This window comes from Cuculus canorus, chromosome 12, assembly GCF_017976375.1.
Source record: "Cuculus canorus isolate bCucCan1 chromosome 12, bCucCan1.pri, whole genome shotgun sequence".
NCBI lineage: Eukaryota > Metazoa > Chordata > Aves > Cuculiformes > Cuculidae > Cuculus > Cuculus canorus.
Window position 1 is genome coordinate 9,891,669 of NC_071412.1, and position 25,165 is coordinate 9,916,833.

The window sequence follows — 25,165 nt, forward strand, 5'->3', positions numbered from 1 at the left end:
CTCTGTAGGAATCCTCCTTGTAACAGTCCTTTCAGCTGGTTTATTTTAAAAGTATGAGTATATTAACTTGGATTGCTTTGCAAGACTGGACTTGGAAATGCCAGCCCTGGCGGTATGGCTGGCAGCATGTTAGTGGGGTAACAAGCTCTATAAATTCTTTTAATTCGGCTCAGATCCTGCCAGAATAGTCCTGTTGTCTGAAACTGCTGTCATTTTCTGAGCCCTTACCTATGTAGTCTGAAGGGATTAACTTCATCCAGGAGGTGATTCCTGGAAGCAAAGTAATAAACAGTCTGAGAAATGAGCGAGACTTCATAAATTGATGAAGAGAGCCACACTGGAGACAGGCAGGAGCCAGTGGTGACAGTACCAGAGCGACTTTCCGGAATGCTACTCTGCAATACTACAGTTGCAATTAGTTGGTTGAATGCTGCTCCTTCTTTGTGTAACCAGCATGATGGGATGCTTACAAAGAGAAGCAGCTTGAAGCCAAAGGTATGGAAATGTAAGGGGCTTGTATTGATTTAAACATCAAAATTTAAAAAAAAAAATGAAAACACACAAAAAACAACAACAAAAAAACTTGAACTTCCACCCTCTTGAAAGCACGAACCCCATCAAAAAGTAGCAAATCCAGTGAGGACGTCTCTGAACAAAGTTGGTATTTATCATCAAGCCATTAATCCCAGGAGAGTGACGTTGCAGAGCCACAGCAGCTCCTGAAAAGTTGTTGCACACATCTAAAGAGGAGGCGTACAGGAAGAGTTTTGGAAGTCCTGCTTCAGGAACAAGAGGCTATCATGTACCTTCCTTGTTCATCCTGCTTGACCCACTAGGGTTACTTCCATCTGTCAAGGGTTCCCTCCCACTGAACACCTTTAACTGTGCCATTCTAATGTGTTTATTTTAAGTGAGATATGCAGATGCTTTTAATTCACTTCCTAACTTAAAAGACAATCCAAAGTCTACCGTGGGAGTGAATCAATGTCTTATTCCAGAGCCTCCATCCTCCTTTGAGGGCTGGAAAAGGGCTTTGTTTTCATCTTTCCACTGTGGTTGTGGATACTTAATTAAGGGAGACAAGCCCATAATGATAGCAGCAGCTGTTCTCTCCCCAGGGGAGAAAGAAACCCTTCAGGGACAGGGACCTCCTTGGCAGAAAGGAAAATATTTATATGAAAGCAGCACTGGAGAGGCTGGCAGCTCCTCATGGCTTCCAGCTTTGTAGGAAACCTCAGGAAGACATCCATGTGGCCTGTATTTTTGGGAAGCAGAGGGAAGACTGGGTGCTAGGGATGAAATGCTGAATGATACTCTTATCAGGAACATAGTCCTCTTGGATCCCGCCTCTAGGGTTTGTGCTTATAATGCAACTGACTGCTAGAAATTATATTGGAAGTAAGCTTAGATTGGGGGATTATCCTGCATCCAGCCAGCCTCCCCATCCCCCAGACTAGCATCTGGCATCCCTCAGACTTCACCACATAGAGTGAGTGAGGGGATATTTGGAGAGGGCTGTCACACTGGGCAACCTCTGCTGCCTGCTCTGAAATGTTCTGTGGGAACACAATGCTATCCCACCTATGAATGCTATAAATTAGAACTTCCCAAATTTCTCTTGCTGAGAAGTTTGCAAAGAGGCTCTTGAAAAGTAAAATTGCCATCAAGCAAAGCACGCTGGAAGCCACGGCCCCACATTGCCCCCAGCAATTCCTGCAGGTGGTATGGGGAGATCTCAGCGTACTCTTGGCCCTGTCCCAACAAAGCATGTGGAGCTCCAGCTTGTTCACGGCCAAGGGCTCAGCAGCCCATGCAGTGAGAGACCTTGAAGGGATGAGATGGGTGGAAGGAGGTGTGAGGATCCCGGTGTCAAGCCGTGGCTCCTCACTGGTATAAGTCTGGCAGGTCCCAGGTAGCACCCTGGCCATCCTGCATAAGAAGACAGTGGTGGGTTTGATTCAAAACCAGTTGAGGTCAGTGGAAGAGTTTCTATAAACTTCAGTGAGATTCAGGTCAGTGCAGAGAACGACTATTGCCAAAAGCAAGTGCTTTTTTCTAATGGCATTTGCAGCGTGAGGAACCGAAGCGACAAAAGTTTTGTTTTCAATTTCCTTTCCTTCCTAATGGCTCAGCCCTTTTTAGACTAGATTAAATCTATTCTGCAGAGAAAAACACAGCACTTTCCTAAATGGTTGGTACAGATAACTTATCAGCATTAAGTTCCCAGCAACTTGCCTGACGTCATTGGTGATTCCCAGGCCTCCTTGCTTCAGGAATTTAGGATGGGCTTAGCTAGTTCTAATTGCCCATGAGTCATAGTGCACAGTGCAGCATAGTCTCTACCTGAACAGCAATTAGGCAAGGAGAGATTTGAAGAAAAATCACAAAAGATGTGAAAACTGCTCTTGCTGAGAGCGAGAGTTTTGCTGATGGCTTTTTGGAGATCAAGGAGTTGTCCAGGGAATTCTTGGGGAACTGTTGCTTTTTGTCTGCTCTCTTCCTGCTTTCTCTTGCAGAGGAGCAAACAGTATATTATGTTGACCTTTAATTGTCCTGAGTTTTTCCTCCAAAACTTTTTGTAAAAAAACATTAAACAAAGGAGAAAAAAATAACTAACATTCTCAAGGAGCTGTTGGCTGAGCTGGCAGCCCTGGAGCAGGAGTGATGGGGACTGCAGGGCAAGGAGAGGTTTTCCTTGGCACAGGAATGTCTGAACAGCAGAAATAGGAACTATGTTTTGGAGAGCTGGGCTCTGTGGCCCGTACTGCATTTGGGATGGATAACTACACTTGTATAAGTGTGCAACAGCTTGATCAGCCAGGGGGAGACACCATACCAGACTGAATGAATCAATGTCCTCTGATCATGGAAAATACCTTCTCTGGCTGGTGCTTGGAGGAGAGGTCTTGAAATCCCAAGTGGTTTTGGTATAAGGGAAAAAATGGCAAACGCTAAATTAGAGGCATTAAAAAGGCCGTAAATGCAGCAATGGTCCTTTGCTGCTGTCAGGTGAGAGATGTGAAGGAGTGGGGAGATCTGCATGGAAGAGCCTTTCAAACAGTGGGGCTGCCATGGAGGAGGTCCAATAGGGAGGAAACAGCTGAACTTTTCTTCCTGACTGCATCCTTGCTTAGAAAAGCATCGAGATGTCTGCATTGACACAAAATGTCACTTAGAAAAGGGACTCCACGTTTTCTCATTTAAGGTATGTGGGATGCAAAAGGATACCCCGAGGCTGAGGTTAGAGTGAGAGGGAGGCAATCTTGGCAGCCTTATCTTCAAACAAATGTGTTACGGCTGTGCTGAACTCAGTGCACAGCTAAATAAATAAATAAATAAATAAGGAAGGTGGCGTTGCACCAACCTGCAAATTGATAAATGCTGAAATTAAAATTTTTCAGGCTCTGAGATTTGGCCTGTATGTGTGAATAGCTCATTGTACTTTCCGCAATACGACCTGTTGGGGTTTTTTTGCCTAGTATATTCTAATGCATAAGGAGGGTGAGAGGTGCTGGGTGTTACAGAAATCAAATGATGGAGACAAAAATGCACAAGACCCTCAGAAAGGGCTTGTGTCCCCATTTAACAAAGGCAGGTTGTGCTTGCAGGTGAGGTAGACAGCTTGCCGGGTAGGGGAGAGAGAGAGAGATGGGAAGGACATTGTGCAGTTGCCTAGTGTATTCCTATACTCTGTATCCTCTGTAAGATCAAAACCCACCCAGTGTTGAATGAGTTATTGGTCAGCAGACTTAGAGGTGAATTGCCATTCTGTAGGGAGGGGAAAGTGCCCTAAAAGTGCATTTTTGTACTAACCTATTGTTGTCACAATTGCTGGGAAATAACACAAGGAAATCTGACTGTCTTTTTAGTTAAAGCAACGCCGCAGATTTGATAGAACAGGTGTTTGTGTTTAACAGCTGCGAGGAAATGAACACAGCACAAAAGCATGTGACCTGAGCACTTTCAAAAAGTCTACTTGGCATTTAATACGTTTTTTCTGTTCAAGGTTTCTTTGGTGGCTGCTTCCCAAGGTAATTAGCTCAAAAAATTTGCTTGAAAGGTGGAAAATGCTAGTTCAAGCCCACAGCTACAGCTGGTGTGGAATCCATGTCATGTGGGCTCATGCGTCAGCGTGTATATAGCCTGCCCTCAATTTGCACAGTATACTTAGGTGCATTCTTACACCTGTTTCTTAGATTGAGTTGGCTTCTTCTGATGTAATAACAATCAAATTTCCAGGACAGGAATGTGAACCAGCAGGGTAGGAGGAGCAAATGACTTATCCTGAGTTTCAAGGATGCTGAGGGGCTGCTTACCATTGGCTTTTTGTGATGCACTTGACTGGACAGGGCATGGGTTTTGATTTTAAAGCAGGTGATGGAAAACTGGACTATTAAATCCTTTTTCAAGAAGTCTGCTCAGCCTAGTTCCCTATCTGTCATGATTTGCAATATGTGTCCAAATTATTATACCTGTAAATCCGCTGGAGGAAGGGATGTGTCTTTTATGAGCATTAAGCACTATATGCACCTTCAAGGATGCTTCTTTGTATAAACAGACACCACGAACATTAGTGTTTTGGTAGACAATAGTGGAGGCAGCGTTGTACGGTGCAGGGAGATCTATTAAATCACCACGCAGTGCGTGTATTTTTGTAGGCAGAGTGTCTGACCTGGATGCCTGCATGTACTGATGTGATTCTGTAGGTTGTTTATATGTAGAGTGTATGTAAATATTAGGAGACAGGGCGTCAGAGTGATTGCAGCTTAAGTAGGAAAACACTGCTACAACAATACCACTGCGTTCATAATCCTCGATGAGTGTTCTCTGCTTTAGTTAAATATGCAGAGACTGATGGAGATTGCTAGTGGATTAGTGTCTCGTATGACTGCTGCCAGGGATTGATTAGCATAAGCAAATTTCTTCTCCAGCTTCCCATCAGTAAGGAGAGAAATGCAGCAAGGAGTTCTTCCACTGCCTCAGAGGGTACTGGGATGCTAAGGAAGAAGACTGTTCTGGATGGGGAAACAGTTTGCTCTCAGTGCCAACTGGTGGGACCAAAGTAATCCTAAGACTTCTGTAGCCGGAGCACCCCTGGAGTTTACCTTACAGAGCTTGTGAGAGTTGTGGAGCTTTTGTCATTGTGTGATTTGTTCCTCTGAATCTTTTTGGTGGTCCTATCCCAGCTGCTGGGGAAAGCCGTGACCTAAAGGCCAGTACAAAATGGGCTCTAGGACTGGGTTTTGGTTGTTTTAGGGCTGGGTTTTTTTTTTCCTTGTGTTTTCTTTATTTCTGTGCTTATTATACACGTAGGCATTCTGGGAAATTTGGGGCTTGTGCTCCTAAGGCAAAAGTCCAACCACTTTTTGTGCTGCTCAGCAAGCATTATGGGTGAGCATCAGGATCCCCCAACTGTCAGCTGTTAGTATAACATTGATCCTCTCAAATGTAGCCTTGATAGTGTTGGGGACAGGGATTTGCTGATAAAACAAACTTAAAGCTTGGTAATAATTGAAAATGCAGGGTAATTCACCAGGCAGAATACCTGCCTGTAGGAATCAGATTTCATCTCAAAGTCAGCAGACATTTCCTTGGAGAAATCCTGAATTCTGATGGAAATCAATATTTAAAGGGACAGTGGTAGTCTGGGGAGAAACATCCATGAATGTACCGTCAAGTCTTACCAGCCTTTTTAGAGACCGACATCTGAATGATAGATACTGCCCAGAACAAAGCACTGTGCTACGAAGAAGTTGAAATAGCTTTTTTCAGCAGGCAGGAGGAGGCTGCTGCCATGAGCCTTGGAAGAATCACATTATAAGTTTCTTAGAATTGTAACATGAATGGATTTTTTTCCTGCCTCTTGATAAGCAAATGAACCCTCTCCATGCAGCTTTAGATACAGCCTTTACATTTTATTAAACATGGGGGTAAATAAGTTGTCCTGCAACATTTCCATACAGTGGTGAGTAACTTGCATTAAAAAAAATAAATTTTCATGAAGCAGGAGCTGATTTTACAGGCTGCAGAAAGTGATTTGGTAAATCAATAGAAAGATTTGATAGGAGAAGACGGGAAGGAGCTAACAGCAGATATACAAGGCAGACTGATTTCAAACTAGGTGATAATTTATTTCACTGGCGCTAAAGGCAGGGCAGTCAGATACTGAACTCCTCTATAGGGTTCTTGTCACAAATGATCCCACAGAAATGGGAGAAATCAGACTCCATCCAACACTTCTACTCTGCAGGCTTGCTCCTTGCTGGAGCTGTTTCACTGGCCAAAAGTAGCTGCAGGTCAGACAATGAGAAATAGGACACCTCAGGACAGCAGTGTCTATTGTTTTTACAGGTGCTGCATATCACACACACAAATGAAAGCCATGAGCTAATTTATGGTGGAATCAATGAGAAGAGCTCAGAACCAAATTTCAGATGTTTGTTCTAACACATTTTGTGTCATTGATTACTAAAGCACTGCATAACATTCCTGCATCTTGCAACAATTCATAAGGAGGGATAACCTTTGTTAGAAGGTGGAAGAATTATGAGATGCAGTGAACAGTCCTTGGGAAGGTTATGGCTGAGCAAGGAATTCAGTCTCTCACTAAACTCAGGACATCCTTCCCAATCTCTGGCATCACTTGAGCAACTCTAAATAGATGTCCTCATCTGAGGGGGTCTACTTTTTCTGAGCTCCTGAAGGCTGGAGGCAAAACTAATAAATAATATGTATGCTACTGTACAGATGGCAGAACCCCCCTGACCTTTTCCTCCCTCCCCGCCTCATCTCATACCAATACAGGGCTGGAACCACTTTGATCCCCATCAGAGCAAAGACTAAACATTAAAGTGAATTATCCCAAAGTTGCTCCTCATTAGTTGACAGCTGCAGGCACTTGGAAACATCTGTCAGGATTGTTTTAACATTCCCTTCGCTTCAGCGGTTGCACCGAGGAAGCAGAACAAATCAAAACATGCCGTTGGTCCAACATTACCTATTCAGGTTTCCTACAGTGGACCGCAGCAGTGCAAATAAGCAGGAGCAATAAGGGAGCAGGAGGTGGTGATGGGCAGCTGCTTGTGTAGACAAGGATTTGAGCAGCGGGAAAAAATGATGTCTTTCCATGGTAAATGAGGATAGCTGTCTTCAGGAAACTTGGAAAGGAGAGACCAAGGCTGACTGTTGTTCCTGGGCTCTGCAGGAATGTAGGCATCCCTGCGCCCACGTGGGAACGGCGTGGCTCATGGGCACGCTGTCTGCTTGGGAGGATGGGCAGTGCCAGATGACTCCAGCAGGTTTTGCTGCGGGAAGAAGCCATCTGGCTAGGAAACAGCCTTCCCCTACCCTTACTGTGTGTTTGCAAGGTTACATCAGCTCCTAGAAAACTCACTGAAGTGACAGGGTTTGCCCCGCCTGGTGTCAGTGCAGAAGCTTTTATCCCAAGTCCTTGAGGGCCAGTACCTTGCATGCGGGACAATACAGTATCTCCAGTCTGTACCACTGCGCCTGTCATTCCCATGGGCTGAGCTGGGCTGGTGTTTCTTTAAGGGCAGGTCGCAGAGCACAGGAATTATGATATTCCAGTAATCCCATCACATCAGCCTTCGACGCAGCGGGAAATGTGGGACAAGCAGGGTTTTGAGATTATCTTGTGCTCTGCAAAGCCAGTTCCCTTTGTGCTTTTAGAAAGAGCTCACTCCTGCAGCAGGCAGGGTGCTGGGGATGATATCCCAGTAGGATGCTGTCCCATGTCCACAGCAGCATGCCCAGGGCTATGGCAGCGCGTGTATATGCTCTGCCTTCTTCCACGTACCCCATATGTTTGTTGTATGACAATTGCTTAAGCACGTGGTTGCTGTCATCCTTGACAGAGATCACATTTTGCTTCCCAATCCGTTCCTCCATGGGGATGTAGTTCCTTGGTGCAATGATTACACTAGCTTTGCAGCAGAGAGTTTCCCACGTCTTCAAAACTGACCAGCTCTTTACCCACCAAAGCTGTCCCTTGGGCTCATGAAAGGGGGAAGAGGCATTGCTTTGGCCACATGCTTTGCTGGAAGTGGGCTGCTCCTTAGGAGCTCCGTGCACAGTCTCCTGCCTCCTAATTTTATGGAAATGCCAAGGCAGGAGCAGCCTGGCTTAAGAGGGCCATGAGCCCAGCAGATATCAGCCACATGTCCGTGGCTAAATAAAACGGGTTCCGCTGCTACACCAGGGGTTTGCCCAGGACTGGTCCTAGAAGGATGACCTATGTTGAGAACACTGGGGAAGCAGTGTAGCCTCCCATCCTTTTTTCTCCCCTCTCCCCCAGCTCTGAAGCGAGTGCTTCTCAATCATATCTCAGTCTGCTGCTTGATAAGGTCAGGACTTGGGCTCAGGCTTGGGCTCAGGATGTGTTTGCGCTCGTGACTGGGGCTCAGGAAGGTGTGCTTAAGGAAAACTTTAAACCAGCTAGCACAAATAAAAATAGCTGTTCAGTCCTGGCAGCAGGATGCCTGTGTGGAGCTGCAGCATGGGTCTGCAGTGCTAGGTGGATTCCTGGGTACCAAGCTTAGATGCTTGCTGAATTACCGATCTCCAAAAACTGCACTGTAAGTTGAACATTAGACACGTGGCACCCAGCACACAGAGCAAAGGCGTGAAGAAGGTCACCGTCCTGGTAACCTGGAAGTGGCACTGACTTCTGACTGAGAGATTTGATGTTTGGACCGGTCTGATATTGAGGCAGACAGGGACAGAAGCTCTAAGCGTCTTTGGGGATCAACTCTTGGTTTAGTACCCTCTGTGTTCCTAGGGCAGTTCCTTTGAAACTAAATAGCTTGATGCAGGTACGTTCCTGAAGCAGGCCTTAAGTTGTATCTAAACATTGTGAAGAGCAAGTCAGAAATAGGTATCTTGCTGTTATACATTAATGTATAGTCTATTACTGGGCAAAATAAATGGCAGATGCTCATAATGCTTTATATCAGGACTTAAGAGGAACATGAGTAAGGACAAGATGACAGCTTCACATGACTTTTTAATTTTCTCATTTCTCTGTATCATAGGGTACTTCTGACATTCCTACCATTATTCACTAGATCCCCTTACAAAGTGCTTTAGTTCCTTTATAAAGCAAAACAAAACCCAGACTCCTGACCATTTTACTTCAGGCTTTCATTTAAAGTAAGGAAGCCTGTAGGTAGAAGAGGACAGACATAGGAAATGCTGTATCGGAAAGGGATTGGGAAATAGAAATGGGGGTGTGATGGGAGACGTGTGACCTCAGTAAGAGGAATGGCTCCTGCTGTGATATCCCTGCATGCTGTCATACCTTGGGAGACGCTGCTTTTCCTCGTCCTGTCTCACCTACCTGGCTCACTTTTGCCGGGCACTTGCTGGAGCTCTCCAAAACAAATTTCCTTGTGTCAGGGGCTGCAGCTTTGAATGAAAGTGTCTTGGTGTCCTTTAGCTGCCTGCATTTTTTTTTTCTCAGCCCATAACTGTGCATCGAGCCTGCTCTTACTCCCTGGCAAGTACCTGAGATGCCTTCTCGCTGCACCTTGCTGAGGCTGGCAAGCCTTGATGCATCTCCCTCAATGTCTTATTTCTGCTGGGAGTTACTATCCCCAGTTAATTCGTTACAGAGGTCAAGTTGATGCTTTGCCCATTTCGTGCTGCGAGCAACGTCAGTTTGCTTGTGTTTCAGAATCCTATTGCTGCTGGAAAGCAACTTGGGTTGCTGAGGGACAGCTCTTTATTACTGAAATATTGGCATCCTTTATTCCTGTCTTTGCAGCTTGTTTCTTGTATACTTTATGTGACTGACAGCATCTCTGTGCCACGGTCTCTCCACAGATGTAGTGGTACCTGCTGCTGCCCCTTCCCTTTGCTCTAGTGGAAAATGGCATTATCAGTCCTGGGCCTTCCTAGTGATAGAATCCCATCACAAAGTGTCAGATCTAATACTCCCCTCTGTCCCAATCCTTTCCTCAGCCCCTAGAAAATGTCTGCTAGTTGACAGGACAAAGTAAGATTTGGCAAATGGTTCCATTCGAAAAGATGGGGAGGAAGATATTTCTGATTTGTCAGTCCAGCCTAGCTTGCTCCTTTCTGGTTTTTTTCCTGCCTTTCCGGGAGGCAGGGAGACTGGTGAAGCGAATAAAGCAGGAAAGCTGAAAATTATTAGCTGTTTTCAAAATATGTGCTTTAAAAGGGCCCAAACGGAAATGAAATATTTTTCAGTTATCAACCAAAATGTCCCAAAGAAAGGTCATTTTCTTTTTTAATTCACATCTCTTGAGTATTTCTGAGAAGTGCCATAATCGGGTAAGAATTAAAAAAATAATTCAAAAATTAAAAATAAAAATGCCACTAGATTGCAGAAAGGAGAAATGTTTTTCATCCTAATTTCCACTCTTCTGTGTAAGGCTAACAGAGGGGACAAGCCCTGTTCTTCCTCGGTCTAGGGCAGTGTCCTCAAGGAGGATATTTAGTAATGTGCTGCTCTGAGGGGTAGAAACAAATGTTAAGCTGAGAATGAAAGGAAAGAGGCTGCAGTATCCTATACTGATTGCCAGTTTCATTGCTATCAATGGGAGTTTTGCAAGAGGCTGATGGGACCTGGGTTAGACCTTTGATCTCTTTGCTTCTGATATTAGTGCTCTCTGGCTCTGTCAAATCAGGCTGATTTAAAAGAGGGAAGCATGGGAAAAGACCTAGCAAGTGGCGTTGAAAGCTAGCCACAAGTTTAGCACCTCTTTATCCTTAGCAGCAACCCCAGAACCAGGAAAAGGGGTTTTGCTAGACCACCTTCTCTACCAAGCAGCATCTTCCTCGTTGCATGACTAGGTGGATGATGTGGGAAGTGTTTTCCTTATAATGGGGGCGTGCAGCAATCACGCAGAATGTCTCGAAAGAGGAAGGATGTCTTAAGCTAATTTTAAGTTGGCTGATTTCCCCTTGAGCCCTCAATTCCACAGAAATGTTCAACCACAAATGCTCTATCCCAGTTGCCTAATAGCCTTATTCTTGTGCCCAGTAGTGTGCTCTGTTGATCCTTGAGTATGGTCCCGCTCTGTGCAGACCCTAGACTATCCATCACTGTAGGTGTGATTTGTGAGATAGAGTGTAAAATACTGTTACTGCAATGGTAGGACTTTATCAGAGTCTTGGAAAAAAAGATAACAAAAGGGCATGGAGTGAGTCAGTTGTTTTCTTGATTTTAGGACAAACTATAGAAAAAACACAATTAACGTGAGGGTTTCTTAAGCTAGCCTAAAGGTGAATAATAATTTAATACCTTATTGTAAGATCTTAGATACGCGTTTCCCTGTTCAGTGGATGCTCTATCCCACATTGCCCTCTAGCGAGGATGTTGTAGAGCAGATAATGCCTTTCCACTTGCAGCACACGCCAGACGAAATGTAATGTTTTAGTAACTGAGGCCGCAGTCTGTTTGTGCAGTGGTGATTTGCCATGCGGTGCACAGAGAGCCAGGAGGGGCAGCCTTCGCCTATCTCAGGTGCCGGTGCGTATACCTGTGTATGCCCACAGCTTTCTGACCTTTGCTTCTTGAGCTAACTGCCTCTGTACGCATCTCCCTGCTGCCAGTGGACCACTACCCACACGTCCCTGCTCTCTTCTGCTTTGGAAAAAGCAGAAAATACTCCCTTGGGTTTTTTGCCTCACCCTTTGCTCCATGGAACACACTTGAGTTGTGTGGGTTTGTCTGTCTGGCAACTGTGCTTGTGGTTTGGAGATCATCACAGGACAAACTTGCATCCCTTGTCAACCCAACACTAATATATCCAAAGGTGTCACGGCGAGGGTTAGAACTGGTCCTCGTCTTGCTCCATCCTTAGCCACTTGAGCCTGCGTCAGCACCAAATGACAATTTTGGTGTGTTCCCAGTTCTCCAGAGCTGTTCTACACTTACAGAAAATTATTAACTAGCAAGAGGGTGGGGAGAAATTATAAGCAGGTACCTGCTGCCTGTGGAGAGCAGGTCATGCCTGATGCATCCTGTCCTCAAGGTCTTGCTTAAACCAACCCTGCAGTGCCCAGAGCTGCCCTCTCCTGTTGTGGGTTACAGGTGCCCTAAGTTGGCCATGCAGACCTTTTTTCTGGCATACACAAGTTCCATTAGAGCAATGGCACAGCAGTTCAGGAGCCCCCTTGGCTCCTTGATGCCTGTGGGAACCTGTCGCAGCCTGGAGTGCTTGGGTGCCTGCAGCAACTTTCCATCAGAGAGGGTCATCCTGTGGATGTGAAACCTCAGGCATCTAGAGAAGTGGGTTTTTCTGCTGGTGCCCTCTGTGGTGCTGGCTACAAGAGTCTGAGCTGAGGATCCAGGAGTGGGAAAGAGAGGATGCTGAGGTCTGCCTGAGTTTTCCTTTTCCTTACCTCTTCTAGGGTAGGTAAGTAAGAGTAGAACAATGTCCAGAGTCTTGCTGAAATCCAAAGGCTCTTCATCTGAAACATGAGCTGTGTTTGTCACTGCTCTAGGCACATCTCCCGGGAACAGCACACGCTGTATACATGTGTGCTTGACTGGGATTACATAGAAATTCATAGAAAGTTATCAAAAATAAAGCTGATCTTTGATTGCTGGCTTGTTCATCAGTCATAGAGCTGGCCATTCCTCTGGTGGAGGCTGTGTATTTAAACTCCTAGACTGAAAACTCAACAGTTTTAGAACAGTTTGTTCTAGAAGTCTGTGATCTCCTGCCTGCAGACAGCCAAAGGGTGCAGCCTGGTTGCATGTGTGGCTGATACCTGGGTGAAGACAGCACCGTGCCATCAGTGCAGTCCTCCCAGGGGCTGCAGGACACCACCCCCACCACCCCCCCATAACACCATCATGTTTGGAGAGCCGGGTTGAGCTTCACCCTCACCCAACCTGCTCCACGTGGTACTGTAGGATGAATGGCAAACACTGGTGCCATCTGGTGACCAAAAATATTGTGATATGGATATTTTATAAAATGCCACTGGAAATTTCATAGACCCAAGAAGGGCAGGGCTTGGGGATGGGACGGAGGGAGATGGTGCTGCAAGTGCTGGGAAAAGAAATCCCTTCTCCTTGCTCTCCTGACCTGTCTCTTCCCTCATGTCACATCCCATGAAGTGCTTCTGCTGGTAACCAGGGACTGGAATCTCCCATGTGCAGCTTTGTAGAGCAAGGCACAGGCCTCCTAAACAGCTTTGTTGATGGAAAAGCAAAAATTCCCCAACTTACTGGTGGATCATGGAGTGCAAACTCAGTGCCTGGGGACAAAGTGACTGTGGGAGGGGATACATCTTGCTCCACTGCTGGTGTGGACGTCGTGGGCAGAGACCCTGAGGACGAATTTAAGCTGGCAGTGCCATTGCTGTAACTTTGAGCTTAGTTGAGATGGGGCAAAGGATGGCAGCTTCTGCTGCTGTCCTGACAGAGGTGACTCCTTACTGTGGCTCATACGACCTAAGACTTTTTTATTTTCTTCCTACCACCTTTGTTTCTGCCTCTTATTTCTGAAGGTAATAGCTGTAAAGGCATTAACGTGCTGGGTTTCTGCACAAGTGGCTGGCTGGAGATGCTGTTGCTTTGTATCTAGTTATTAATCCAGCCAAGTGACGGTGCCACAAACCTGGAGGAAATAGTTTGTGCTCTGCATTTTAAACATGAAGGTGGAGTTATTTCTGACCATTCCAGCTTATTCTGCTTGGCTAAGCTCTCATCGGCAGATACGTTTTCCCTTGCATAGGGCTGGTGGTCGTATGGGAATATTTTGCCGCTTGTATCATTTCTCTGACTCCTGAGAAATGCACAGAGAAAGAACTAACACAAAGAAAGTTTCTAGTTTAGGAACTTGCAGGTGGAGATAGCTATGATGAAGTACATTATGAATGCACCGTGATGCCAGGCAGCAACCCTGGAGAGATCTGGCAGGGGATGTGGGCTATACCCCACTGCTGAACGAGAGTGAGAGAAACACCCAGATGTAAATAAGCTTCTTTACAGGGTGTTTCCAAAAAGTAGTGACACCAAGACTGGTGCAAGCACAGCCCAGCACATCGCTGGGTGAGGGTCCCTTAGAGTGTCCCCTCCCTCACACTGCACATGAGTCCATCAGCAGCGCTTGGCCTCAGAGGGGACGAGCAGGCGTTTGGTCTGCTCCGTGCTGCTCAGACCTGCCCCTGTTTCCTTTGGAAAGCTATTTACGAGGGTCCTTGGGGTCTTGTTGTTGTTTTCCCATCCTAAATGTGAAGGTACCAAATATATTCCTGTTGTCTGTCTATTACAAATGTTTTGTGTTATTGTTACTGCTTCTTTTTCTGGATTATCCTTGTGTCCCACTGTCTTTCTGCCCTGGATAATTGCGAGTTGGCGGTGTGCCTGTAGCGCTCCTGTTTCAGGGCCAAAATGGGAGTGAAAATAAATGCTTTGAAATATTGTATTGAAGCAAATAAGTAATTTGCCCACAATAGCTGTTTGCCTGTCATTACATTGGCAATTGCATGCAGGTTTTGCAGGAGGAGCAAACAGTTGTGAGGAGTTGGAAGAGCTGTGTGCCTTGGGGAATATTTACTATGTGGGTACAGTGGGGATAGGGCTTCACCTCTGTCAAAGGACTTTGTCCAGCAGTCTGTGACATCTCTGCATTTCATAGATTTGCTGGCCCTAAATTCTGCAGTTATCCCTGTCTACCAGGAATTTAGATGAGGGTGACAAAGGCAGACTTCCCTGTGTGGATCAGGCAGGTTGACTTTACCCTGTGCTTTTGAGAAAGACATCTTATAGAGTAGCCAGCCAACCAAAACACGGCGTACATCCACACTGTCTTCTCAGCTCAATAGAATCCTTCAGCATTATCACAGCTTCATCTATTCTTTTTCCTGTAGAGATATGAAGAAGCAAAAAGCATTTAGGGTGCTCTTTTGCCTGAAGCATTTGACAGACAGACACATCCCTATCTATTTGGAATCAGTAGGGCAACAGCGTCTTGCAGGAGACAAGCAGAACCACCTCCGATGAATAATCTGAGCCTAATACTAATTTTCTCTTTTTCTTCTTATTGTAGGGATCCTGTTTACGATGCTGGTATTTGGACCAGCCTGTGGATTTATCTTGGGCTCTTTCTGTACCAAAATCTATGTGGATGCTGTGTTCATCGACACAAGTAAGGAGAACTGGGTTTGGTTTTGAATCTAGTATGTTGAAGTTGTATCAGCACGACAAAAATGTTGATAACCACAAGCTGGAAACTACTTTTCATTCCATCTGGAGTGCCTCTTTTATGTATGATTGTCACTTTTAGAGGAGTTTTGTGACTGGGATTCAAAAGTTTTCGACTCTGTCCCCATAGATAACAGGTTCATAGTAGCTAAAGTTTGTTCCCTCATAGGGGCAAGATGAGTTTCAGCCCAGGTCTTAGAAGACACCTTAAAGTATCATCCTGGCAGGGCACACTGTGGACATAGTCTTGCCAGGGGTATTGTGCACAGAGCAGCCCTCTCTGGGACCGCGCAGGCTGTCTGATGGAGGCACACTGATGCTTGGCATCTGATGTGAATAACCCTGTCTGGTTGAACAGGTTCAGTCCCACAGCGTTATTGCTTTTTTTTTTCCGAAAGTAATACTAATTATTGCTCACCTGCACTCTGCACCGGTGTTAAAGCGAATTGTTTGCCGGTTGTCTTCTTGTTCTTTAAGAAAATACCTGCGAATAGTGCTCCTAGCGGCACTGTGCGCTCTTGGCCATTAGAGGGCAGTGTGTAACAGGCCGTGCTCTGCTGCTCCCCGAGCCCTTTGGCTGTAGACTGCAAACCTGACGTTTCATTCTTTTCCCTCAGTTGCTCAGATTCTTTTTCTACAGTTTTCAGCTTTTTCTGATCCCTCAGGCTTTCATCCTGCTGTAGGGGTGTTGCCCCCTTTGAGCGTGCGTTCCAGTTCTGTGATGTTGCAAATACATCTCCCCAGGACGGAGTTGAACCTTGCAGGACTGGGAACAGAATTGTGCAAATCTGGATAAGGGCTACTGCCCTTTCTTGGTCTTATGTGGCAGCAGAAGAATTATAAAATTATCTAAATTACATCAAACAAGATCTTTTTTGATGCCTAAGACTTTTATCTACAGCTTGGTCAAACACCGCGTGGCCCCTTTTTATTTCTTGGCTTTAGCAATGTCAAAGACTTGCTTGGTCCTAAGAGGAGCTTGTTTGAACCCTTGACTATCAAGTATGATTTACTTCAAATTTGAATGTGCAGAAGAAGATATTTCTTCTCCCAGTGGGTGAAGCTGTGGAAATCCTCACTGCAGGGTGTTGAAAGTTTACAAATGGGTTCAAAATTAATTGGATGAGTTTATAGCAAAAAAAAATGAACAAGACACCAAATCTGGCTTAGAAAGCCTCTGAGACACAAATTGCAAGAATAGTGTCAGGGATATGTTGCCTTTCTTCTTGTGTATTTTCTGAGTATCTACATCCGGTTACTATCAAAGACAAATACAGAGGAGAATGATGGAGTGTTATCACTGAGAAGCCTGGTGGGGCAGTGGCTCAGCAGCTTATAGGGAGGGTATAGCACGTTCCAGCTGCAGGTCCAGCTGGCTGTGGCCGTGGTCCATCACTGCCACGCAAAAGCTGGGGCACACATGGCCTCTGTCTATTTTTGTATGAGGAAAAAGTTTCCATGTTGCAGCTGGCTCTGCCTTGCGCGTGAGGAGACCAAGCTACAGAGGGTTGAGCCCTGTCCTGCTCCCCATTTCAGGCAGGAGGTGTGGGATGCCAGGGCACACTGCCGCGCTGCCCTCTGTACAGGACTTAAATTTAGGAATGGGATATGAAGAAGACCTTGTTTTTTGTGTCTCCTCACGTGGCTGTATGTGTTTCCCAAGAGCCTGAAAAAAAATACACTTCAGGCAAGAAAGAACAGCAGAAGAATCCAATCCCTCCAAAACACTATTTTTCAAACTTTATATCTATTTGAGAGCTACGTGTTGTTTTCCCTAAGGAGAAAAGAGTTTCCTTCCATCTCTGCTTGAGAGACGACTTGATTGCCTTGCTTGAGACAGATTTTTCAGAGTGGTGGTAACCAGACAGACATTGTGAATGAAGGAGTTTGTTATTCCAGCCATGCAAACCCATATCTCCCCGCGAGTCAGTTCCAGCACTGGGCACCCTCCGGTGGCTTGCCGAGGGGCTGTGGCATAAGGCAGCTGTTAGGAACACAGTTTGGTCTCTCCTGTTGTTTATTTTTATTCCCTCAAGCTGACTCCAGCACCCTTTTTTTCCCATATCTCTGCTGAATGATGGCTGACAAGATACTCTTGTCTTTTACGCTGCTTTTCTTCTTTTTCTGATGAATACTCTTTCTGTGCCCATTTGACGCAGTAGGTCAGTTTGTTTTCCAATATTTAGGACTGTTTGACCCTCTATACAGTCACAGTTGCCCATAAAGCCTCACTGTCCTTTGCTGAAAAGGACTGCAAATTCAAACCCAAGGGGGCATTGACCTCCTGGAAGAAAAGGGTAAGCTGATGGAGATGCAATGATGCTATTGTCTATGCTGCTGCTTCTCTATGCAGATCTTTATGCCAGTAGGTACATCAGCTGTGTCTGCACATTTGACCCATTGGGACAGTTATGTCCAAAACCTTGGTACAACACATGGGACGACAGTACATGGCAACATCCTAGAGATGACAAAGCCAAAGACTGGAGAGAAGTTCTGATTTACAGGGTGCTGCAAAAACTTGATGTACTATCTGGATAGATAAGGTGATGGGTTGTTTGTCCTGAGGATGTGGAGTTTGTTATGCACTGGCGGCTCACATGATAATGGTGTTGGAAGCACTGTGAGTCCCCACCTTGTGCCTAGGAGCTCCTCACCAGCCAGCAGAGGCCCCAGCAAACATTTTACAGCCTATGGGCTCATTAATGCCTTTGTCCTTCACTTGGCAGCTAGGCCACTGACATATGTGTGTACTTTTCCAGGTAAGCTGGACATCACCCCAGACGACCCTCGGTGGATTGGTGCGTGGTGGGGAGGCTTCCTGTTGTGTGGTGCCTTACTCTTCTTCTCATCCCTGCCGATGTTCGGGTTCCCGCAGTCCTTGCCCCCTCGACCAGAGCACGCCGGGGAGAGCGAGCAGGCCATGCTTCCTGAGAGGGACTATGAGAGAACCAAGCCAAGCAATGGGGTCCTGCGACACGCGCTGGATGGGGAGAGCAGCACAACCTGCTTCCAGCAGCTGCGAGGTGAGACATTTTCTGCAAGAGTCAAGCAACAGGTTAACAGCTGGTTGGATTTACAACTGGTCTCTGATTTGGGCTATCTACCTCTAATCCCCCACAAAAATCCCCAAAACCCTTCAGTATCCTGAAATCGCAGTCCCTAGCTTCTAATTATTTGTGGCATTGTCCTCATTTCAAGAGAGACTTTGTTCCACTTGAAAGGTTTGGGGTTTGTTTTTTTTTTTAAACTATAAAGCCTCAGAAATGCACGATAGTCCTGTAGAGTTGGTAAAAAAAATGAAGGGAAACACAGTTGCCAAAGCAATTTGTGAACTTCTCTCTAGTCTGCTGACCTGCTCCCCTCTGCCTCCTGGAACAGAAAAAGCAAGCTGGCAAGGGAGATTAAAAAAAAAAATTGGGAGCTCTCAGCATTGGAACTGCACAGTGCAATCCGAGGTACAAAGCAGTGATGCTGGGCACCACCGCAGCTCTTAAACTCTGATGGAGAAGAGGTAGGTACCCGCCCAGAATAGCAGCAAAGTGGCAGGGCAGAAGATGACTTGTAGTAAATTAAAATAGAAAACCCCACGTTTTGTCCTGCAATGATGGAAATGGCTCTAATAAAGGTCAGCTAAGGATCCAGCATTTTGTGGGAGGGTATGGGCAGATATCCTGTCTATACATTGCACTAGAAAATCCTTCATCTGAGTGGGTGGTTCTTTAGCACTGATGGTTACTTCACGCTCTCTGTCACTGTGGCAGAGTGGCTTTCATTACTGCCTAATGCATGGAGGTAAAGAAGGACAAAATCACTTACTGCCTGTGCAGTTGCCTTAATTGTGGATTGAATGAGGTGCGGTTGGGAAGAAAAAAGAGACTTCGGAGAGAAAAATGTTTTCTTAAATATGAAAATGCCTTGAATAGTTGATGTGGTTGATCATTAAGGGAAGGTCAAAGATGTGAAATTTTAATTTGATGAGAAAGCTCAAAAGAAAGGTAAAGGGATAAATTGTTTGAAAATTTGTCAGTAGAATTAATTTCTTCATCCTTTTGTCCTTGTTGCAAGGAGTTTGTCAGGTTTGAGGAGTGGGCTTTTCCCATGGTACATCCACCTGGATAATTCTAGGGCTTTTGTCATGGATTCATCAGAGCGTCTGCTTCTGGCCCCTGAGTTTTGGGAATGCGCGCTGGAAATTTTTTCATGTTTTCATATAGAGAAATGAAAGAACATGGCATGTCCCTGCTGCACAGAGGGGCAGCAGTTCTGCCCGAGGATGGTGCTGCACAAGTTGAGTTTTTTACCCTCAAGGAGGCCATGGGGTGGTTGCTAGAGCTCACTGAAGTAGAGAAATTAAACTGCTACATTCATATGCTTCACAGTATTGGTTACATCAGGAGGCATTACAGTCTTCCACATTAATCTTCTCATTGCAGGTAGCCACATTTCAAATCAGTCAGTATTCCAAGTCTCTTTGTAGATGGACTTTGAAATACAATTTACATCACATCAAATAAGACAGGGAATGACCTTTTTAGTTATGCCTTTGAGGCTGTCACAAATGACACAGTGTTGGTAGCTGACATCTCCTTTCAAGTCCCTTGCTGCTATTGTCACATCTGGAATGTGGTCAAGAGTCATATTTGCTAAAGTGACCGACTGGAGGAGGTGTTCAGACATGTACTGAAAAAGGAGACAAACGTGCCTCACTCATTTCTGATGAGCGATGTCTAAGGTGGTGGGTTGAATGTGTCTGTGTATATACATTATTTTGCGAGCACCTGAAAAATATATATGCATTCTTATTGGCAGGACCTCGTATCCTTAATCTGTTTGATTGTATGAAGTTTCCTTTGAGGAAAAGCAGACTGTTTAGCCTTTTTCCTAGGATAAAAAGGACTGATGATTATATACAGAGGTTAAACATTTATATGTGCATGCATAGTCATCTCTTCTGTCCTGTTATGGACATTGGAATTTGCGTGTGTTTGTGAAGCTAAAGAGCAGAGGATGTACCTGTGCATGGAGTTGAGGGTGGAAATGCTCATCGGGGTTTGTGTGGCCATAACTCTGACTGCTTTTTTTAATGAGCATTATCTCTGCATCTCAGTCCTGGGCCTGTGTGTGCCTGTTGTAAGTCCATGTCATCGTGGAGATGTGGATTGTCCATCTTTAGTGCATAGTGTGGAGAGGGAGAGTTGTTTCTCTAGACTGATTGTGCGAACACACTACGTCCTTAGAGGCTGAACTGAGTCACCTTTTCGGCTGTTGAAGGGGGTTGATTATTTCTTATTTTGTTTTATTTTTTCCAAGCCTTGCCACAACTGCCGCAAGTGAGTGGACGTGGCAGGAGAGGAAGCGGGGTGGTATCAGCTGGAGACACTCCCAACTGGGTCACAGCTGTCAGCTAGTGACATTGCGTGGCTGGCAGGTGGGAGGATGCTCGAGACTGTACAAGATTTGCTGAATGACAGGAAGAAGAGCTGGAGAAGAAGTCGGAGGGACTGTTTACAAAGGCTTGTAGTGTTAGGACTAAGGGCAATGGCTATAAACTGAAGAGGAGCAGATATAGACGTAAGGAAGAATTTCTTCACTATGAGAGTGGTGAGGCACTGAAACAGGGCGGGCAGGAAAGCTGTAGATGCCTCATCCCTGGAGGTGTTCAAGGCCAGGTTGGATGGGACTTGGGTAGCCTGATCTAGTGGGTGATGTTGCTGCCCATTGCGGAGGGGTTGAAACTAGGTGATCTTTAAGGTCCTTTTGAACCCAAACTATTCTATGATTCTAAGATGCAGGGCTGGGCGAGGTTCCTTGGCTTTCTCTAGACTTAGCATGCAGAAAAGCTAGGACTAATACAAAAGCAACCTGCTCAAAGCATTGAAGAGTCTTTTACATCTCTATCAAGATCTAAATAGGAGGGAGGGCTCAACTTTTGGGAATCCATGGCATCTCTTCCTATAATGTATTTTCATGCCAGGAAAAGAAGCAGCCTTAAGAGGAGGTTCAGACTTTAAACAAAACCCGTGCCTTTTAACAGCACAAGGTGAAGAGGCAATCAAAGGCAGCAGAGCTGCCACAGCCACTCTGCGCAGGGGTACAGCAGCTCCGGCAAGGAGGCTTTGGGCTGGTCCTGGGAGGCAGTTACCACTGCTAAAGAGGTGTATGAATGCAGCACCACTTTACCTGATTAGTATTTGAGTTAGGCGACAGAAATTCTTTTGGGAGTACAGGGAAGTGAAGGATTAATAGTAGGGAAAAGATGGATAAATGTTGCCATTGCTCTTTGCTCTTGCCTGGCAGCCTGGCAGGGTTGTTCCAGCCCTGTGCTCTCCATATGGTCTGTAAAAGCACTTCAGGCATGGGCTGCAGCAGTCCGTGCTGGCCTGGGGGCATAGCTTTGCTTTCCTACCTCTGGTCTGCCTTGGGGACCTCTCTGCTACTGGGGGCCAGAGATGGTACTTGGCTGTGTCAGGGCACCTGTGCCCTCTGCTCGTGTCTGCCTGGCATCTGCCCTCTCCATGTTAACATGCTGCCTCTAACCCACCACCTGCTCCAGGACGTGCTTGGAAATATTGTGTTAAAATCTTTTTTTTTTTTTTTTTTCTTACAGAAATGTCACTTCTGCTGAATTGAGCGGTCAGTTCTGATGAAATTTGGTTTCAGAGTGCTTCTTTGGCTTTATCTTTAACACCCCTGAAACATTCTGCTCTAAATGCATTTTGTTTTGCAACGATTTAAACCAGAAATTCATTACATTCTGCCTGTCTGTCTGGCAAAAGAGATTAAAAACCTAAAAGGATTGAAATTGATATGGAATCCTTCAGGTTTGGAGAGAGAAGCTCATTCACAAGGAATTAAAAGAAAACTCACTATGGAATTAAATGAATTTCAAAACTGCAAATTCCCTAGATTTGGAAACATTTTGGTTTCTGTCCAGCTTCATTTTCAAGAGCGTAGGAGAGCTGCGATGTACAGCTGACAGCTGTCTTGTCTTCTGTTTGGTCTCTTCCTGCTCTGTGTACCAATCTGCTGAATACCTAGAGAGGGAGCCGCTCCGAATCCTGGATTTCTCTCTGCAAAATTGCTCTCTGGGAGCAGACACATAGCACTAGGCCAGAAGCTCCCAGCTGTAGAAGAGGGTCCCGGGCCTTGGAGAGCCTGTAGTCCTCCAGAGGAGCTCATCAGATTGAGTGGAATTAATGGTTGACACATATTGTTTTAAACTCATGACTCTAACAAGCGGCAGCGTTCTGGAGAGGAGTCCATCTGTAGCTTCATTCCCAGCCAGAGTGGTGAGTTTTGGCCCAGATCTAGATGGGTACCAAGATCTTAATGCCTTTTTGGATTTGTGTCTTGGCTTCTTACCAACATCTAAAAGGCTTGATTAGGTAAGGGGATGGCGGGTGATCATAAAAGGCCCCCACATCGGGTCCTGCCAGTCTCCTAGTTTCCTTTGCTTTCGATTTCATGAGAGCGGGGCCTTTGTTGGCAGGTTCTTCTTGGCTGTTTGGAAGCCAGCATCCTTGTTATCAGAAGCTTTGATTAATTCAGAAAGGCCTTCAGCCTGCACACTTCAAGGCAGAAGCTGTTCAGCAGCTGAGGTCAGGCAGACCATGTCTGTCTCCGAAAAGATACTGTGCCTTGCCATTATCTCTGTGACACGGATGAGGGAGGTTTATGTTCCCCTCTGAAGTCAAGCAAAGGTGGTTGCTGGAGGCACAATGGTAGACTGAAAGGACCTGCTTTCCATGCATGAGAATATTACTGTTATTTTAAGCTTGTATCTTTCAAGAAGCCTCTTTGACATAGGTATCGTCCTTTTCCTTCGTGTACCTTGTGATACTCATTTTGCCAAGGCCACATTAAACTTCCCTGAGATATCTTCAGCACATCTTGCCTTACCCCATCTTCTCTTTTATAGAAGCTATCTCTTTCCAGTAGGTGTTTTCTTCTTGCTGCTTGCACTATTCTCTTCATCCCGTATTCCTGAAGCCACATGGAGATTTTTGCCTTTTGTTTTCTGTTCAGATATGGAGCTTGCTGCCTACGTTGCTGTTAGAAAGTAGTATTTTGGTTCAACATTACATTCTGCCTTTCCCTCACCACCCTGTCCTAGGTGGATGGGGCTGTAAACCTCCCTCTAATTTATTACTTTGCTTTCTGTGTTTCTCATCTTTACTGCAAATTGAAAACATGTCTCCGTAGGGTGCTCCAACTGGAAAAAGGGACCTTGGTGATTGTAATGTTCCAAACAATTCATTTCAAGCACCAATGTGATGATTACAGTTTGTCGTTTCTAGAGAGTAGTTAAACCTCATGTAATGAGGTTGCCAATTATCCCTGGTACTCCCCAATGTTTAGTGACAAATCAGAGCTACTTGGTGTACATAAGTGTGTTTCCTTCTCAAGCCCATGGCCTGTCACCCACAGCTGGCCCCACAGCAGGAGATAGGGAGGGTGCTTGATGCCTTGGCACAAGTCTTGCTCCAAGCGTTAGAAGGTTGGAAGTTGAGGGATTTGCAGGGGTGTTGGAGAGCTTTGGGACATCCTCCTGGGTTCCTTCCAACCTATACATGGTCCTATGACCAGTGCTGCACGAGTGATCTGAAGAGATGGGTTGTAAGTACTTCAGCAGTGAAAAGTGGCTGAGGTTTCTTTTTCTTCATGTATCTTGCCGTGGCAATAAGAATCACTTTTCTGCTATCATTTCTGTAGTGTATTGGGTCCCTTGGGATAAGGATGTTAAATGAGCTGGTCCTTCTCAGCATGAGAGGGTGAGTTTTTCTGTGCCATGTCTGATACAACTTGTGGGTTCTCCAATTAGATTTTTGAGACTGTCTTGAATCCAAAAGACCTTTCCCTTTTCCCATTTGGTAAATGCACTTTGCCTTCAGACATAGGTCCAAAGAGCTGCTATGAAATGTTCAAGTAACCTTTGGGCCAACAAGGTGCAGGATAATGTTTATCATGACTTTTGCTGGGATTGGCTCCAGTGGAGAAGTACCATCCTTCACAGTTGTGTTCCCCAAGACTTTACTGTCCCCATCAGACATTTCCCATTCTCCCTTCATACTCAGCACCATATCCCAGGCAGCTCAAAGCACGTCTAGTCTATTGAGAGATTTTTAAACTTCACTGCTGACTTTTAATCTTGTTCCCAGAGGTATTTCACCCTAAGAACCGAGACAGATAAGGCAGCAGTAGGTGTCAAATGATTCATCTTAATGGGTGGCAGTAGCATGATGAAAGGATGCTCATTTTTATGGGGAGTCTTCTGTCATTTCCCTTAGAAAATGAAAAGGAATGAGCTGGCCCTGGCTGGGGAGACGGTGGAGGCTGCCAGGCATTGCCTGTATTGCATCTGCACTCATTGCATTGGGTTTTATGTTATACCCTCCAGCTGGTGCAGAGCTCTGTTGCAGTCGACAGTGGTCAAACATGCAGTAGGGGACAGGATCTGTCCCAGAAAACTCACACCCAGATACACAGGGAAAAGAAACAATGATAAAGTGATGGGACTTGTAGTCCAGCACTGCCAGGCAAGGCAGGCACGAGGGCTTCTTCTCTTGGGCGAGATGGTGCAATAACTCTGCAAAATTTTTGCTCTGCATCCCCAGGTATGAAGGATGGATTTTGACCTTCATAATGCATGATGGTTGGCTAACAGGTTTGCCAACTTCCAAAATAAATCTCCATGATCTTTACCTCCCTCATGCAAAACACAGTCAGTCATTGTTATTATTCGGTGGATGAAGTTAGAGGTAGACCTTTGTGTCTTTGCATTTGAATTGGCACAAAGCTACATCTCAAGGAATCCATTAATCTCGAACAAACTGAACTCTAGAGGCACAACAGGCATTAATACCTTAAATACAGCTTTTCACGCTCAGCACTGCCAAGTCCACCTTTGCACTTTCCCTCCTTTTCCTGGCAAGAAGAGGAAATTCTGTAGGTGGCCACTAA

The 25,165-nt window shown here is 45.5% G+C and overlaps 1 protein-coding gene across 4 annotated transcripts in view; it reads left to right on the forward strand.

Moving 5' to 3' along the window:
• Window positions 1–25,165, forward strand: part of SLCO3A1 (solute carrier organic anion transporter family member 3A1) — a 171,854-nt gene that overhangs the window by 120,590 nt on the left and 26,099 nt on the right. For all 4 annotated transcript variants that reach the window (XM_054077611.1, XM_054077610.1, XM_054077609.1 and 1 more), the window contains exons 3-4: window positions 15,048–15,146; window positions 17,965–18,228. In XM_054077611.1, the coding sequence (XP_053933586.1) occupies window positions 15,048–15,146; window positions 17,965–18,228 (363 nt within the window). The remainder of the gene's footprint in view (window positions 1–15,047; window positions 15,147–17,964; window positions 18,229–25,165) is intronic.